This window comes from Ctenopharyngodon idella, chromosome 8 (genome assembly GCF_019924925.1).
Source record: "Ctenopharyngodon idella isolate HZGC_01 chromosome 8, HZGC01, whole genome shotgun sequence".
NCBI lineage: Eukaryota > Metazoa > Chordata > Actinopteri > Cypriniformes > Xenocyprididae > Ctenopharyngodon > Ctenopharyngodon idella.
The window spans coordinates 17,476,256-17,491,771 of NC_067227.1; the positions used below are offsets into that span (position 1 = coordinate 17,476,256).

Sequence of the window (15,516 nt, forward strand, 5' to 3'; positions counted from 1 at the left end):
TGGGAAATTGACTAGGCACGTTGCCTTGGATACGGCTGTCCCTTAAAACACTCAGAACTGAATACCAAATAGACTTAGGAGAGCCTATATGACAGTAAATGAGATTGGCGAAGCAAATACCGGAGCAAGGGGGTGAGAGTGAAAGAGAAATTAAATTAATTTCTGTTAGAAAAAAAAGATGACTGCTTTGATGTTGTTGAATATTGATAAGAAATAAAGAAATTTACTGTCTTTATACACTATGGTCTAATTTAGCACAATTCCCCAGCATTCGTTATAGCCTACTAAAGCTGAAAAAAAAAAAAAAAAAAATCATGAAAATATAATCACTTTCTCCACCTCTGAAACAAATTTCCTTTTCAGCTGATGTCACCTAGGCCACACTGGCTATTGGTAAATATTAACCAACAACCAAATAATTTTAGGCATGTTTTAGCAATCTTGCCAATAGTTAATTCTGTAGGCTAATTTAATGTTAACGTTAACATTAATGTAATAAAGATGACAGCAATTGCAAACAACAACATACTTACCATGGAGACTTCTGAAGGTGAACTTGACCTTCAGACTCCACATCCTGGTCAAAAAACCTCCTCAAAAGTGTGTACTGACAGTGCTTGAGGAAGAATGTAGTGTTTTTATAGAAGTTGTGTTTTTTTAGGAAGTGTTAGATGTGTTAGACGTTCTTCATAATTGCTCTCTTCTGCTATGGAACAGCCACTATCGCAATCTAATTAATTTCCAATGGATAATAACATCCCACCTACACTTTTTTGTTGTTGTTGATTACAGATGTAAAATGAGAATGTTGTTTCATGTTGACTGAGGGAGAGAGAGTATGTGAGGGTCAAGACTGTGACTCAGCATACTTTGGCTCTACTTCAGAGGGCTTTATTACAAGGGTAGTTTTTTTGGATAATAACAGGATCTCAGAGGTTTTGGTCTTGGTCAGGGTTTTGTGACAGGGTCAAAGCTGGCCTAAGTCTAGCTGATGTGGTTGACAATTCCTCTATTTCAAACCAATAAAATGACAGCAGGGTAAAAATACACATGCAGCCCACTGCACAGGACGTGGGAGAGAACTCCACGCCAGTACCTGAATCAATCGGATTCGGCGGAGTCTACCTCCCCTTGTGGTGAAATGTGCGTACCACATGTCTGTCTGGACCCTGGACGGACTGTCTAGACATCTCTCTTTCTGCAAATAAATGAATAGATTAACAGATTTGTTATTTATTAATTGTACAACGCAGTCTTATGATAAACTATATTGAGCTGTGAGTATATAAACACACAAAATACGTTTCTATGCAATGTAATAGATGTCTTCTATGTCATGAGATTTCTCTCTGTCTGTAATGCGGAACTATAACGTCAACGTTGTTTCTATACGACAAATATTTAGTGCGGACTCAGCTGGAAACCATCGTCCTGGGCGAAAAGCTGCAGGTAAATATTTAACTTCATCAATCATCCAGTGCATTACATCCTCTTAAAACATGACAGATAAACCCAAACTCAATCAGTAGTTGTCATAAAACTGCGGGTTTTCGCTGATATCTCGCGGAATAACTATGAATTCAGAGGCCTGCACTACTGCTATAGCTTATCGTAAAGCTAACGTCAGGTGACCGTTGTCTCTTCCCTAAACCGTTTTCTTATCTTTTTTGCTAATCTATGTCTGGTTTGTCTAGCTGTGTTGCTAAATGTTTGAGAAAATGTCGTCGTTTGTAAGTCATGAATTATAAGACCCCCAAATCAGTGTTTTTGGTCATATGATTTCAGTTCCTCTTTCAGAGGCACACGTCATCACTATATAAAGTCTTTTTAGGTTTTTAGTGATTATGAAACTGAGTAAATGTATAGTAAATAAATTGATGAACAACGAATAAACTGACAGCTGTCAAAACAGACGCCGGAAACATCTGTGGTCACACATGTGACGTGAAACCTGCAAGATCATTCGTGATAATACGTGAGGTTTTGAGTTTAATCTCACATACTTAATAAAAGAAGAATAAACGAAGTAACTTATTTTACGTCAAGGTTATTATAGTTAATTGAAACTAAAACAGCAACAAAATGTTTGCTACTTTACACAAAATGAATGTTAACTGAAATAAAAAATGTATAAAAAAAACATATTATATTATAAAATTTACTTTATTTCAACTAGTTGGCAACATTTCTCATTTTTATTTAGTTTAAATTAATGCACTAAAATAACTAAAACTACATTTAAAAATAATAAAACTAATTTTAAAAACTAATAAAAATGATGAAAACGCACAACAAAATTACTAAGGCATTCAAATTAAAATGAAAACAAGATATAAAACAAATGATATAGATAGATATAGATATATAGATGGATCATCAAATATGCTATGTTGTCTTTGTATGGTGAATTTTCCATAGAATAGTATAGAAACTCAGACATGTAATAAAAATTATGAGCCAATAAACTGTAATTTGTACAAATTTATGGCTTGCATCACACTTAGCTTCAGCTTTACATCACTGATGATGATGATGATGATTAAGATGAATTGTTTTGTTGTAGTGGGTGGAGGTATGAGCCGCTCTCCTGTGATCGGTCAGGATGCGCAGGAAGCAAGCAACGGGGTGGAAACCTCTGATTCTCCTAAGGCCTCTGATTGGTCAGGACTTCATGGCTTCACCCATCAGGAGATAAAGTTCATTGATGGGGATGATTTTGAGCCTCACATGGACACCCCTGCCCTGTCAGAGACTCTCAAACACACACCTCACCACATGGACACATGTAGAGACACACACACACTCCAGTCACACACAGATCACTCAGAATCCCCGCCTACAGAGTCACTGGTTCAACACTCCCAGTGCACACATATTCCAACTGAAGATGAGACAGACGAGGACACGCTCTCCTGTGAGACTGAACTAACACACGACTGCTCTAAAAAAGAACTGGAAGAATGGAGAAGGGAGGAGGAGGAGAGAAAGACAAGTGATGGAGAGGTGAACAATGTCAACAAGAGAGAGATCAAGCAAAGGAAAGAGACTCTCATTTCTGTACAGGTAAAGGGTTAAATCGAATGTTCTTTCATGCTCATTCAGCTAAATTCTGATGTATAATATAATAAATACTAACTTAATATTAATAATAATAATAATAAATATAATAATTAAATTAATATTCATAAATAATTTCTATAAATTAAGGAGTTAAATCCAATATGTACCTTGCTACTAAATTCAATTTAATACTAATATAAATATAATAAATGCTAACCTAATAATACTAATAAAATATATTATTTAAATAATAATTAAGTAATAAATACTAACCTAATAATACTAATTAATAATACAATTTTAAAATATAATGAAATTAATAATAAATAATAATTCCATTAAACTAATGAATTTAATCAATTAATAATTACAAAATTAAACTTTGTCCAATTTTCTCAAATATCTGTTGCTGTTTGTCTTGATCTTGTTAATAAATTAATCTGCACATTCACAGCCAGTTGGAGCGCTCTCAACCGAACACCCTCCTACTCACTCTGAACCTGATGAATGGTCCAATCCTGATTCGTCGGATGAAGTCCAACCAAATACTTCCATTTCTCCTGATGAGGCCCCTCCCCTTGTTCCAGCCCCTCACCCCGACCAGGCCACACCCCCTCTGCTGCCAGACCTGGACGATTCTCCATGCCCAGCTCACGTGATGGCGGAGGTACGTGTGCGCTCTGTCCCAGAGCGAGATCGAGTCGTGCGTGGTATGCAGGACAGTAAAAGCCTGGATGAGATCAGTGGGGCGTGTGGGGGCGGGGCACGAGGAGGCGGAGCTAGAGCTGGCCAGGCGGAAGGACGCAGAGCCACCATATCCAGCGCGCTAGAATTGGAGGGCACTGTAAGCCATGATGGAGATCTCACACACTTCATCGCCAAAAATCTTGAACAGAAGATTAAAATGAGCTCGCGGCCAAGTCTGGACACTGATTGTGAGTATCTGAGGGTGTCAAAAATAGTTTTGATCTTTTACAATGCCTTTGTTGTCATTAATCAGTAATTATGACCATTGCAGCAGACTGTTCTGGGCCTGTGGTACGTGGTCGTACCGCTTTGCGTCGTCCGGCTGATATTCCGCCCATTGACCCATCAGTGTTGGTAGACCTGCATAAACACACACAGGATGTGGCTCAGAGTGTAGAATTGATGCTGCGAAGCCTTAGTGGAACTATACAGAATGTGAGTATTACCCTGTATTAAATACAGACACCCAAGAAAGGACTTAAGCAACAAAATAACAAAACAAGTGCAATCTGCAAATAAATAATGCTATTCCTTTAACCCAGTTTTTAGCCAGCTGCTCTCAAGGTGATTTTTATTAGCAGTACTATATGAAGTCAGTTCCCCTCAAATTCACACTTGCCCTTTTTCCACTGATGTAATTTCAGTGCTGGCTCCTGGCCCATTTGCAAAGTGCTCTAAAGATTTCTACCACAGAAAAGCCAGTTCTGGGTCAGAAAAAAATGGTTCTGCACTAGCCCTTAATACTTGCTAATAACTATTATGTCAGGGGGCGGAGTGTGGAAAAGTGTTTTGTCATTAGTTTTTAAACAATAATTGGCAATGAAACTATTGTGTTATCATCTGTAATAAGGATTAGTTCTAAACTAACTAGCTTGATAACAAAAGTGTTCATTGGTGTCATTAAATAAGTAAAAAATACAAATATTTACACTACTGTTTTTGGTGGGTTTGGGGCTGGTAAGATTCTTAAAATGTTTTTGAAAGAAATTTCTTATGCTCACCAAGGCTGCAATTATTTGATTAAAAATACAGTAAAACAGTAATATTGTGAAATATTATTACAATTTAAAGTTTGCTATTTGAATATATTTTAAATTTTAATTTATTCATGTGATGTCAAAGCTGAATTTTCAGCATCATTACTCCAGTCTTCAGTGTCACATGATCCTTCAGAAATCATTCTAATATGCTGATTTGGTGCTCAAGAACATTTCTTATTTTTATCAATGTTGAAAGCAGTTGTGCTGTGCTGTCACTTTTGTTCAATTTAATGTATCTGTTCTGAATAAAAAAAAATTGTAGCTGACCTGAAAGTTTTGAATGGTAGCATATATGCTACTATTGCAGGAAAAACAGAAAATTCTCAAACTTTCAAGCTTTTTCAGTGTCCATTTTGTAGGCGACCCTCATTCCAACCAACTAATGCATTTATACAGACCCATGAAGTGCACATATTAATATGAATATGAATGAAAATCTTTTATCTCTCCAGATGACTGCATTAAGTGTGGGTTATATCCAGACATATAGAGATTCTGTGGACAGTTTGGGAGAGTCAGTGGACATGAGTATAAAGGTGAGAGTGACTTATAGCAATTTAGTCAGGGGAGTTTTCAATTTTATTTTATTTAGTATTTTGATCTGTGTGTGCTTGTGTATGTGTTTCCAGGGAATGTACACGCTCATGGCGCGGTGTGAGGAGCTGGATCGCTCCATGCAACCTATACATACTCTAGCTGCTCAGATCAGAGACATCAAACGAACCCTTGATGCCCTGGAGACCATCTGCAAGTAACTATGGCAACAAACCACACCCCCTAACCGAGTGGGGACTCCACCCCTTGGAGACAAGCGGTGGCTCCGCCCTCTGCAGTCTTTCTGCTACAAACTGTGCAATGAAACATTTTGCTAATTATAATGTTTCCTAGCAAGGCTCTGCAAGTGCTCGTCCCCTTAGAGACAGCTTGGTTCTTGCCCTTCCCCTCGGAGACCACATCCGTAAGCACCTCCTTTTGTTGTGGTTCCTTCCCGCTAGAAAGATCGCCGGCAAAACAGCATTGACTCCTCCCCTGTGATTTATGCCGTCCAACATCCTCCACATGAGGGATCTGTGGACCCTGTGTCATTGGTGGCTTTTGGGCAGCTGATTGGTGTTACTATTGCCCCTGTTTATGAAGCGAGTGAATGCATGTATCAGTGGGTGTTTTCACAGATTGCGTCATTGGTGTTAAATGCGCCTATTTGTAATGGTCTCAAATTTAAGACATAGAGTATAAGTGTAACACCAATATTTGCCAGTATGGAAGCCATGCTCTGTGTATATTTGTTCCTCCTGGACGTCTGTGTTTCTGCAGGATGGATGCTATGCATCCCAGATGAGTTCCTCTTTTCACAGCAACCATTGTTGAAGGGATAGTTCATTTCTGATATCATTTACTCACCCTCATGCTGTTTCAAACCTGTATGACTTTGTTTCTTCCATGGAACACAAAAGGAGAAATTTTGAAGACTGTGCTGGTTGCTCTTTTCCATACAGTAAATGGTGATTGGAGAGCTCAAGCTTCAAAACAGATGCAAAAGCACCATAAATCGTGAATAATGACTTAAATTTTGGTCTGTTTCTCACAGCAAGCTAATGTACAACTTCGGAAAAGTTGTGCACACATCGTATGGACTACTTTTATGGTGCTTTTTTTCTTTTTTTGTTGCTTTTGTCTTTTTTTGGAGCTTGAAAGCTTGAGTTTCCATTCATTAATTGCATGGAAAAGAGTAGCCAGGATGTTCTTCAAAATATCTTCTTATAAGAAAGACATACAGGTTTGGAATGACATGAGAATTATTAAATGATGCCATAATTTTTAATTTTTTGGATGAATTATACCTAACACAAGCACCGTAAAGGCTCACCTATGAATTTTGGACTCTTGATTTCCATATTTAGAGTCATGACAGATGGCCCATTAATTGTTTTGTTGTCTGCAAGTGTTTACCACTAAAAATCAACCCCCCAAATCAGAGAAAGGTGAGGAGAGATCGGAGGTGGGTGTGAAAAAAACAAAAAAAAAACAACAACAGGATGGATGAAAGTTGATGACCTTTCTCTGTCTGGCCCTGTTTGAACCGTCTCTCTCTCTTTCTTTTATTGGTGTCTTGCTAACTATAACCCTGATTTGTCCAACAATCTGTCATTAATGTGTATTTTAAATTATTATATAAACCAAAATAAATTTGCTAGAATGATCTACTTAATTTTTTTGTGCCTCTTCTCTCTACATTTTTAGGGTTGAAATAGTTTGCTTTTTGACATACATTTGTTCTTATACGAGTTTACTCCTATTTGCAGAGTTCAAGTTACAGCTGGATCCGGATCTGCACTATGACTCAGGGCTAAATTATCAGGGATGGTGCGCAGCGTGTGTGTGTGTGTGTGTGTGTGAGACAGAGGGAGAGAGATTGTTTGTGTCCTCATATGGCCTTAGCAGGATTATTTTACACTGGTGGATAAAAAGGTTTTGCGTATAATCCCTTATAAACCCTAATAATCACAGATGAATGCACAGATACGTAAACGCCTAGATATACACATGTTTATTATTGAATTGGACATTATAGTTTTTCTTTTCATCCTCCTCTAGTTAATATTTTTTTATTTAATAAACCACCAGATTTGCTTAGTAGTCATTCATATCTGTCAGTAAATGTTTGAAAAGGCTTTACATTTTCATGATGGAGAACAGTGTTGTTTTGTACAGGCTGCTCAGATTAAGTGTAAACTTGACTGGTTTCTGTTTTTACAATGTCAAAATGGAGACTAAACATTTGATTAGATTTCAGTTCAGGCAGATAGAGGCTAGTTACACCCTGACCCGGCTACATTCCGGACATCTCATGATTGTGATATCGCTGTCCTGATACACAGGTTTGACGTTGTAGCATGTGATGAACAAATAAATTCACATTTTTGCCCACGTCTGAGCTTGTGGTGCTACAAGTGTTTAATAACTACATTACCATTCAAGAATTTGCGGCCAGCAAGATTTTTTTATGTTTTTGAAAGACTTTTATGCTCACCAAGGGTGCATTTATTTGATAGAAAATACAGTAAAATGGTATTACAATTGATCTGATTTCTATAATATATATTTAAAATGTCATTTATTCCTGTGATGGCAAAGCTGAATTTTCAGCATCATTACTCCAGTCTTTATTGTCACATGATCCTTTAAAAATCATTCTAATATGCTAATTTAGAGTTTAAGAAATATTTTTTATTACTATCAATGTTGAAAATAGTTAATATTTTTGTGGAAACATACATTTTTATAGGATTCTCTGATTAATAGAAAGTTCAAAAGAACAATTTATTTGTAATAGAAAATATATTTTTAACAATGTACAAGTCTTTACTGTCATTTTCGATCAATTAAATGCATCTTTTCTGAAAATAAGTATCTTTTTTTTTTTTTCAAAAAAATATTACCCCAACCTTTGAATGGTAGTGTATTATATAAAGTAAATGCTATTCATGATGGAAACAGAAGGTATAAAGAAGGCATAAGGTCTCAAATCTTTTGGTTCAAAAGCAGAAACAAAATAATTTCATATTTTATCTGTATAAAAATTTATTCGGCACTTAGCTAGTCTGTTTTGACTGAGCCTATTAGTTACAGTACTCTATAGAAGGTAGCTAATTCAAAAACCATTCAGGGTCATTTTGTAAAAAAAAAAAAAAAAAAAAAACTATCTTAGTTATTGTTCATTTTCAAGTGGTGATTCAGAACAGATCTGTTCATTCAGTCATATTCAGATTTAAACCCATCTTTTTTTTTTTTTTTTTTTTTTTTTTTTTTGCAATGTGCAATTAAAGTCAAGGCGAACTGGGGTTCAAAAAAGTCCCGTCACACTCCAGCTCCCACAACGTCAAACATAATGAGGCTGAAGAGAACCAGCAAAGAGAGAAGGATTACGGGAGTTTTAAGTGCAGAACTTCCACTGTCCGCCATCTGCTTGGTAGGCACTACTGTCACTGGAACCACTGGAAGCACTGTACTCTGACTCTGGCTCCCAATCACTGTCTTTACTGTTGGCGATGTTATTTTTCTTCTATTTTCCATCACCGCGCCTGATTCTTGATCGGCTGCCGTACCCTCCAAGGCTTCGAACATCTGGCACCGGAAGTTCTTCTTCCAGAGGTCCACATAAGCAGTGGGAAGCTCTCCCGTGGCCCGGACACCTTCTGCCCCGTTTGGGAGAAGCATAAAGTTGGCCGAGGGAAGATGCAGGTATGTGGGGTCCTCAGGTTTCTTACGCACACAGCGTCCACGGCCCTGACACAGTGAGACTCCACACAGACGCGCTGCGGTGGTCACATTGACAGCATAAGGGCCGAGAACCTGACGAACGTACAAGCCAAACTCGGAGCAGGATTTCTGTAGGAAGCATTTATGCAGATGTAAAATAAATATCATCAATCATACAGCAATCTGTTATGGCTAATCATTAAGATGGGCAAACAAAAAGGTGTTGGGATATACGCTATACGATTCAAAAGTTTGGGGTCGGAAAGATTTTTTTAATGTTTTTGAAAAAAGTCTAATACTCTCCAAGGCTGCATTTATTTGATCAAAAACAGTAAAACAGTAATATTGTGAAATATTGTTACAATTTAAAATAGCTGTTTTCTGTTTCAGTCTGTTTGAAAATGTAATTTATTTCTGTGATATCAAAGTTGAATTTTCAGCATCATTACTCCAGTCTTCAGTGTCACATGATACTTCGGAAATCATTCTAATATGCTGATTTGGTGCTCAAGAAACATTTCTTATTACTATCAGTGTTAAAAAAAACAGTACCCAAACTTTTGAACGGTACTATAAATGGACAACTGATTAAATGATTACCTGTGTTTTAACTGCTAAGGATTTTTCCCATATAATGACTCCAGATGCTCCCATAGCAGCACTTTCTCCAATTGTATTCACCAGGTCAGTCTGATACATGTACAATACAGACATAATTACGAGGTTGTACTGAGTAACAACAAAATCCTTTTTTAATGGGATAGTTCACCCCAAAATGAAAATTCTGTCATCATTTACTCACCATCAAGTTGTTCCCAACTTGTATGAATTTCTTTCTTCTGCTGAACACAAAAGAAGATATTTTTAAGAATGTCTGTAACCAAACAGTTGATGGACCCCATTGACTTCCATAGTATTTATTTCCCCATACTATGGAAGTCAATGGGGTCAATCAACTGTTTGGTTATCAACATTCTTTAAAATATCTTCCTTTGTGTTCAGCAGAAGAAAGAAATTCATACAGGTTTGGAACAACTTGATGGTGAGTAAATGATGACAGAATTTTCATTTTGGGGTGAACTATCCCTTTAAGGTTAGTCAGTCTACTTGACAGCCATCTTGGTAAAACCTGGGCAGCTATTTACAGTGATACAATTACAACATGTATCTACTTGAATGGGAAAAGACTGAAATCTCCAAAAGTGTTTGACAGTTGTATGTTTAAATAACATATTTCAAATCAGGAATACTATCAGACAACTAGAGTATCATATAGTATCAAATGTGCTTCTTTAGGTCAAATTTTTAGGTCACCTTTGTTTGAAAAATGCAATTGACTCTTAACTATAATGTGGGACTGTTGATTGTTATAATTTCTCCCACCAATTTTTACGTCTCCTCCCTATGGAAGCTGTTTCTGCCTCAGAGTAAAAATATGAGAACGGCAAATGCAACTTTATATCTCACAATTACAACTTGAAATCTCAGAGCTGATTTTATATATTATATTTGCTAATTTATGTCTCACTTGTGACTTTATATCCTGTAGTTGTGACGTTATATTTTGTTTACACTTGTTACTTTCACATAAATATATCTTATTTGTGAATTTTGACTATTTTGATTTAAATATATCACAATTCTTTTTTCTTAAATATATCACAGTTGCAAGTTTATTTTTCAGTTTTTACTATCTCACAAAATATTAATAATATAATACATATTGCAACTGTGACATATTTAAGCACAATTATAAGAACTGTGATATATTTACACACACGTATTCATACATATATATTAACTATATACATACTGGCTCAATTAACAGATGGCAACCTCCTATTTATTACCTCTGAGAGAAAGGAGTTAGAAGATCTGTACACAATCTTGATCAGCGGAAACACAGGTAGATCGAAGGTAGTCCCTGCAAGAGCTGCCACTCGTAAAGCCTCTCTGATCTGATTGGTTGCGTAAAGCCACGCCCCTTTAGTTCCCTCTGGCAGCTTCTCCAGAGAGAGGACTGGATAAAGGGCACCGCTACGTTTCCACAGCCACATCAACTCATCATTAAGGGCCATTTCTGCCGCAGGGCACCGTCCCGTATAATTGGCTAATGCTATCTGGGTGGAGTCAAAGTTGTAACAGTTAGGATACGAGGCCATGCCCCATAATCTTTGTGGGCGGAGTCTCTTCACCTCCCGCAAGGTTTCCATCATTATAGACTGTGCTGCTGCTTCAAAGTCCACCTGACAGGAAATGACATCATATAAGCGATTAATACAACAGAATTCAGAATGATAGTCTTTGTAATATCATAATATGTTATGATTGTCATCACCTGAGACCATTTCTCCACTTCCTCTGTGCTCCAGTCTGGAAAAAAACCCCGGAGAAGTGCCCTCGACTCCACAAGATACTTTGCTTTATTTCCCTTGTTCCTGTTCCACTGAGGTGCCCACTCCTGCCAGCGCAGCACCCCCAACCCAGGTGCTCCTGTCTGGGGTAATGAGGCTGTCAGGTCGCCCTCCACCTTCTGGAGGTGAAGGTCAAGGCTGGTGTGTTGTGGTAGGCCACCGTTGACAGGACAATCCTGCGTAGTGAAATACGGGTAAAGACCTAGTGTGTCCTCATAAAATATCGCAACACGGCCTTCCCACTCCATCCCAAATGCCGCTGGGTCTGGCCGACCCAAACAGTCTTTATCTGGAACCCCCCACAGCACAAGGAAAGGCTGGCCGGCGAGGAGAGGAGCCCGGGCAGGACCACAGACACATGCAGGAGTGAAGAGACAGAGGTGGAGGAATAGATGAGAAAGGGAGAGGAGGTTGAATGTGTGTTTTCTTTCAGCCATGGAGCTGAGTAAGAAGTTTCAGGGTCCCTGACCCAAAAACTCACACAAAAGCTTCCTTGGAGAGGGATGATATCTGGGCAGAAAGACATAGAAGGTTGGAGAAATGGTTTTGGTGAGGTGTTTATTGCTTTATTTCGAGATTTCTTTTGTGAGGACTTCTGTTCTAATGTGTTTGTGTCCATAATGAAAACAATTAATTCTGCTGAACACTTTTTATTTTGTCTGCGTTCTCATGACATAAGGGACATGTTGCTCGTGGCGGATGTTGTCACAGAAGGTCTACGCCAATTAAACGTGTGTGTATGATAGGCCTTATGTATGTATAATTAATTAATTATTTTATTATTATTATTATTATTATTATTTCTGGGGAAATGTGCAACTGCTTTTTGTGCAGATATAGACGGTAGTAATAATAATAATAGTAATAATAAAATATGAGAAAAATAATCTCAGAAAAATTAGCTAGAGGAAAAGTGTGACCACCAGTCTCTATTTACCAACTAAAAAGATAAAGCTGCGACGCTACGTCAGAGAAAACAAAGGGGGACGATTTGGGATAATTAATCGCTAACAGGATTAATTAGTGCTGCCCACATTCAGCGCTAATCACTCTTTAAATTGTACCAATAAGAGTCTGCACTTCAAAAACTTTCCAACAGAGGGCGCCAGAGCGCCAAGCATCATCTGCGTCTCATAAAACTGACGCAACATATTTATCCATCTCTTCATCGAATACTGGGCAAACATAATTATTTTTACTTCAGTACTTGGTAGTTATTATTTTATTCATAGTAGATTAATTTTTAGCGAACTGTTCTGTTCGTGTATTCCTTGAAAATACAGTACCCTGCTGCAAAACCATTTTATACTTGCCTAAAATGGCTTGACTAGTTTCCTAACCGGGATAGGCTCGGTTGAGAGGCGTTTTTGAGCTGGTCAGACTGAGAGAGCCAACTGAGCACCAGCTTAGCCAGGCTGGAAAAACCTGCAAACCATCTTTTTCAGCATGGTAATGATTCACTTAAAAATAATAATAAAGATTTCTGTTCTAAACACCGTTTATACTACAAAATAGCCTACCAAGGTTACAGTAATTTCTACTACAATAAGCTGTACTAATTCTACATTAAGTTATTATAATTTAAAAGAAGAAACTAACTGTTATAACTATGTATATTATGTATTTTGGGGGAGAGGAATTTGTGGCTCTTCATGCTAAATGTAACATGTACCCGTTTTACGCTGGAGTGCTCACTCTGAAGTGATTTTGACCACACAACCATGCCAGATAATAGCCGTGACACACACAGAGGAGAGCCAGTTATATATGTGTAATGAACTGAATGCAAAGACATCTTTCTGAGTCAAATGAGTGTCTTTCTCTGAATAGGCTGCCTGAAATTGAAACTGAAGGACCTGAAATCTTCGTTCACACGCATTTAGAAGTTGTGTACTTTCTCATCCAGTTAAACTTGGCAAAGTTTTGCTGTTGGCTGTGATAGATTTAAGCCAGTTCTTGCTTTCGAGGAAGCGCAGAGGAATTGTCTCTGCGTTTATAATGCCAATTTCCATCTAATTTATCTAACATTTTGAGAATTTTTTTTTTAAATGGATAATTTGGTTTCTTTGTTTTTTAAAACCGATACTAAGTTTGGTTTTCCTCATTAGGTTCTTGAGGAGATGGGATTGGAGTGCTGAATTGTGTTACTCACCTCTGCATTGATAGATCAGTTGTGTGTGCCTGGAGCTCCAGGTCAAAGAATCCAGAAGCAAAGGTCAAGATGAAGAGGACTCCCCTGGATGGGTAATAATAAGAAATGAGTGTTTCTGTGCAGGTTTGAGTGTTCAGGTGGCTCAGAACAGGAAGCCACAGAAGGGAGAAACTTCAGCCTGACCATGAGGGATGAGAAGACAGGCTGTCCTGACAAAAGGATGGATGAAGTGACAGGAGGAGGAAATAGAGAGAAAAGCAGGCTACCTCACCTTCACCAGGGTAATCTGTTAGTAAGCAGGGTCACCACAGACCATGACAATCACATGATCAGACTCACCGTAATCCCTTAATCCAGCACTCCCTCCTAAACAGCAAACACACCCAGAGTCAAACAGACATACACTCAAAAAAAGTAAATGCGCACTATAAAATGCACTGACTGCTGCTTTCTTTTCATTCTCCATCATACATGTCATGAAACTTTCATGAATGACCCTCATATCAGACTTTCATATCTCTTCTTTTTTTTAATCTCTGGTTTCTGCCTTTCTTCTGCTCCTTTCTTTCTCATTTCTCTGTCAGTTTAATCCTAATTCCTGAAGAGGATCACTGGGAAGATTGTTCACAATTATATCATCCAAATCTGGCATAATCCTGAAGTCTCTATGACAAGAGAAGGATTTGGTTTTTGTGCCTGCTCTCATTCTAGGTTGAGGGTTTGGTCTTTCTCGTGTCTAGACTGAAATGTAAATTCATAAATGTGACATTTTTGGTGTCTAAACACTGAGCATTTTGAAGAGGTAAAGAAAGATAGTTCTATCTTGATAGGTTTGAAATTGTACAGAACAGAAAAAAGGATAAATATATACACTACCATCAAACATTTGGTGACAGTAAGATTTTAAGTTAAAAAAATACTTTTATTTAGCAAGGATGCATTAAATTTTTCAAAACTGCCAATACAGACATTTTCAGTGTTGCAAAATATTTCTATTTTTTCTTGTTGTTATGCTTTCAACATTGATAATAATAAGAAATGTTTCTTGAGCACCAAATCAGCATATTAGAATGATTTCTGAAGGATCATGTGACACTGAAGACTGGAGTAATGATGTTGAAAATTCAGTGTAGCCATCACAGGAATAAATTACATTATAATATATATTCAAATAGCAAACAGTTATTTTAAATTATAATAATATTTCACAATATTACAGTCTTATCAAATAGATGCAGCCTTGATGAGCATAAGAGACTTCTTTCAAAAACTGACCTAACTTTTGAATTATAGTATATATACTTACATTTATGTATTATTTTATTTGGCTTGTGGTTATTAGTAATTTATTATGTTTGTATTGTTTATGTGAATTTAATGTTGTACTGGCTACGTCATGGTTGTCCAAGATGAATTTCCCAGCAATGGGACAATAAAGTATATTCAATTCAATTCAATCAATTTAAATTTGAATTATAATTAGGGGCCAAGCACCGAAGGTGTGTAGGCACCTATTGTAATCGTTAGTGTTCTTATTATTATTCTTCCGCTCTGGAAGTCTATGGCAGCCCATAGAACCGTATGTTAAAAAGTTTGGCACACTTATAGAGGCCAGTCTGAACTGTCATAGCCAATTTGAAGTCTCTTTCTCAATCCCTCTAGCGCCACCAGCTGTCCAAAGTTGCACTCGTGTTTATGCTAATACCTTTTGATCCGTAAGGTCTAAAAAACAAAATTCTACTTTTTCTCTGGTTCCATGGGTCCTCAAGACGATTCGATTGCACCCTTTGACTTCATTTTCCGTCATGAAAATTTTCCAGCCATTTTTATTTTTCTACTGGTC

The 15,516-nt window shown here is 37.4% G+C and overlaps 2 protein-coding genes across 3 annotated transcripts; one reads left to right on the forward strand and one right to left on the reverse strand.

The window, feature by feature from the left end:
• The first annotated feature begins 1,291 nt into the window (after positions 1-1,291).
• On the forward strand, positions 1,292-7,056 carry borcs6 (BLOC-1 related complex subunit 6). Of its 2 annotated transcripts, none has more exons than XM_051903792.1 (6): positions 1,292-1,449; positions 2,564-3,063; positions 3,515-3,995; positions 4,079-4,242; positions 5,300-5,383; positions 5,477-7,056. In XM_051903792.1, exons 1-6 carry the CDS (start codon positions 1,359-1,361, stop codon positions 5,600-5,602), a joined length of 1,446 nt encoding a protein of 481 aa, XP_051759752.1. In that variant the 5' UTR covers positions 1,292-1,358; the 3' UTR covers positions 5,603-7,056. The 2 variants fall into 2 exon arrangements, with proteins under 2 accessions (XP_051759752.1, XP_051759753.1); XM_051903793.1 differs by having other exon boundaries at positions 4,082-4,242.
• On the reverse strand, positions 6,847-14,508 carry si:dkey-72l14.3 (Glyco_hydro_56 domain-containing protein). The gene is made up of 5 exons (XM_051903790.1): positions 13,674-14,508; positions 11,446-12,031; positions 10,958-11,353; positions 9,708-9,797; positions 6,847-9,236 (listed from the first exon to the last, which is right to left on the reverse strand). The coding sequence occupies exons 2-5, from the start codon at positions 11,956-11,958 to the stop codon at positions 8,706-8,708; spliced, it is 1,530 nt and encodes a 509-aa protein (XP_051759750.1). The 5' UTR covers positions 11,959-12,031; positions 13,674-14,508; the 3' UTR covers positions 6,847-8,705.
• Between the last annotated feature and the right edge of the window lie 1,008 nt (positions 14,509-15,516).

Coding starts and splice junctions, on each gene's coding strand:
- borcs6 (XM_051903792.1), top strand. CDS start 1,359: ATGCGGAACTATAACGTCAACGTTGTTTCTATACGACAAATATTTAGT. Junction 1,450..2,563: donor TCCTGGGCGAAAAGCTGCAG/GTAAATATTTAA, acceptor GTTTTGTTGTAG/TGGGTGGAGGTATGAGCCGC. Junction 5,384..5,476: donor CAGTGGACATGAGTATAAAG/GTGAGAGTGACT, acceptor ATGTGTTTCCAG/GGAATGTACACGCTCATGGC.
- si:dkey-72l14.3 (XM_051903790.1), bottom strand. CDS start 11,958: ATGGCTGAAAGAAAACACACATTCAACCTCCTCTCCCTTTCTCATCTA. Junction 11,354..11,445: donor AAGTGGAGAAATGGTCTCAG/GTGATGACAATC, acceptor ATTTCCTGTCAG/GTGGACTTTGAAGCAGCAGC. Junction 9,237..9,707: donor CCTTAGCAGTTAAAACACAG/GTAATCATTTAA, acceptor TGCTTCCTACAG/AAATCCTGCTCCGAGTTTGG.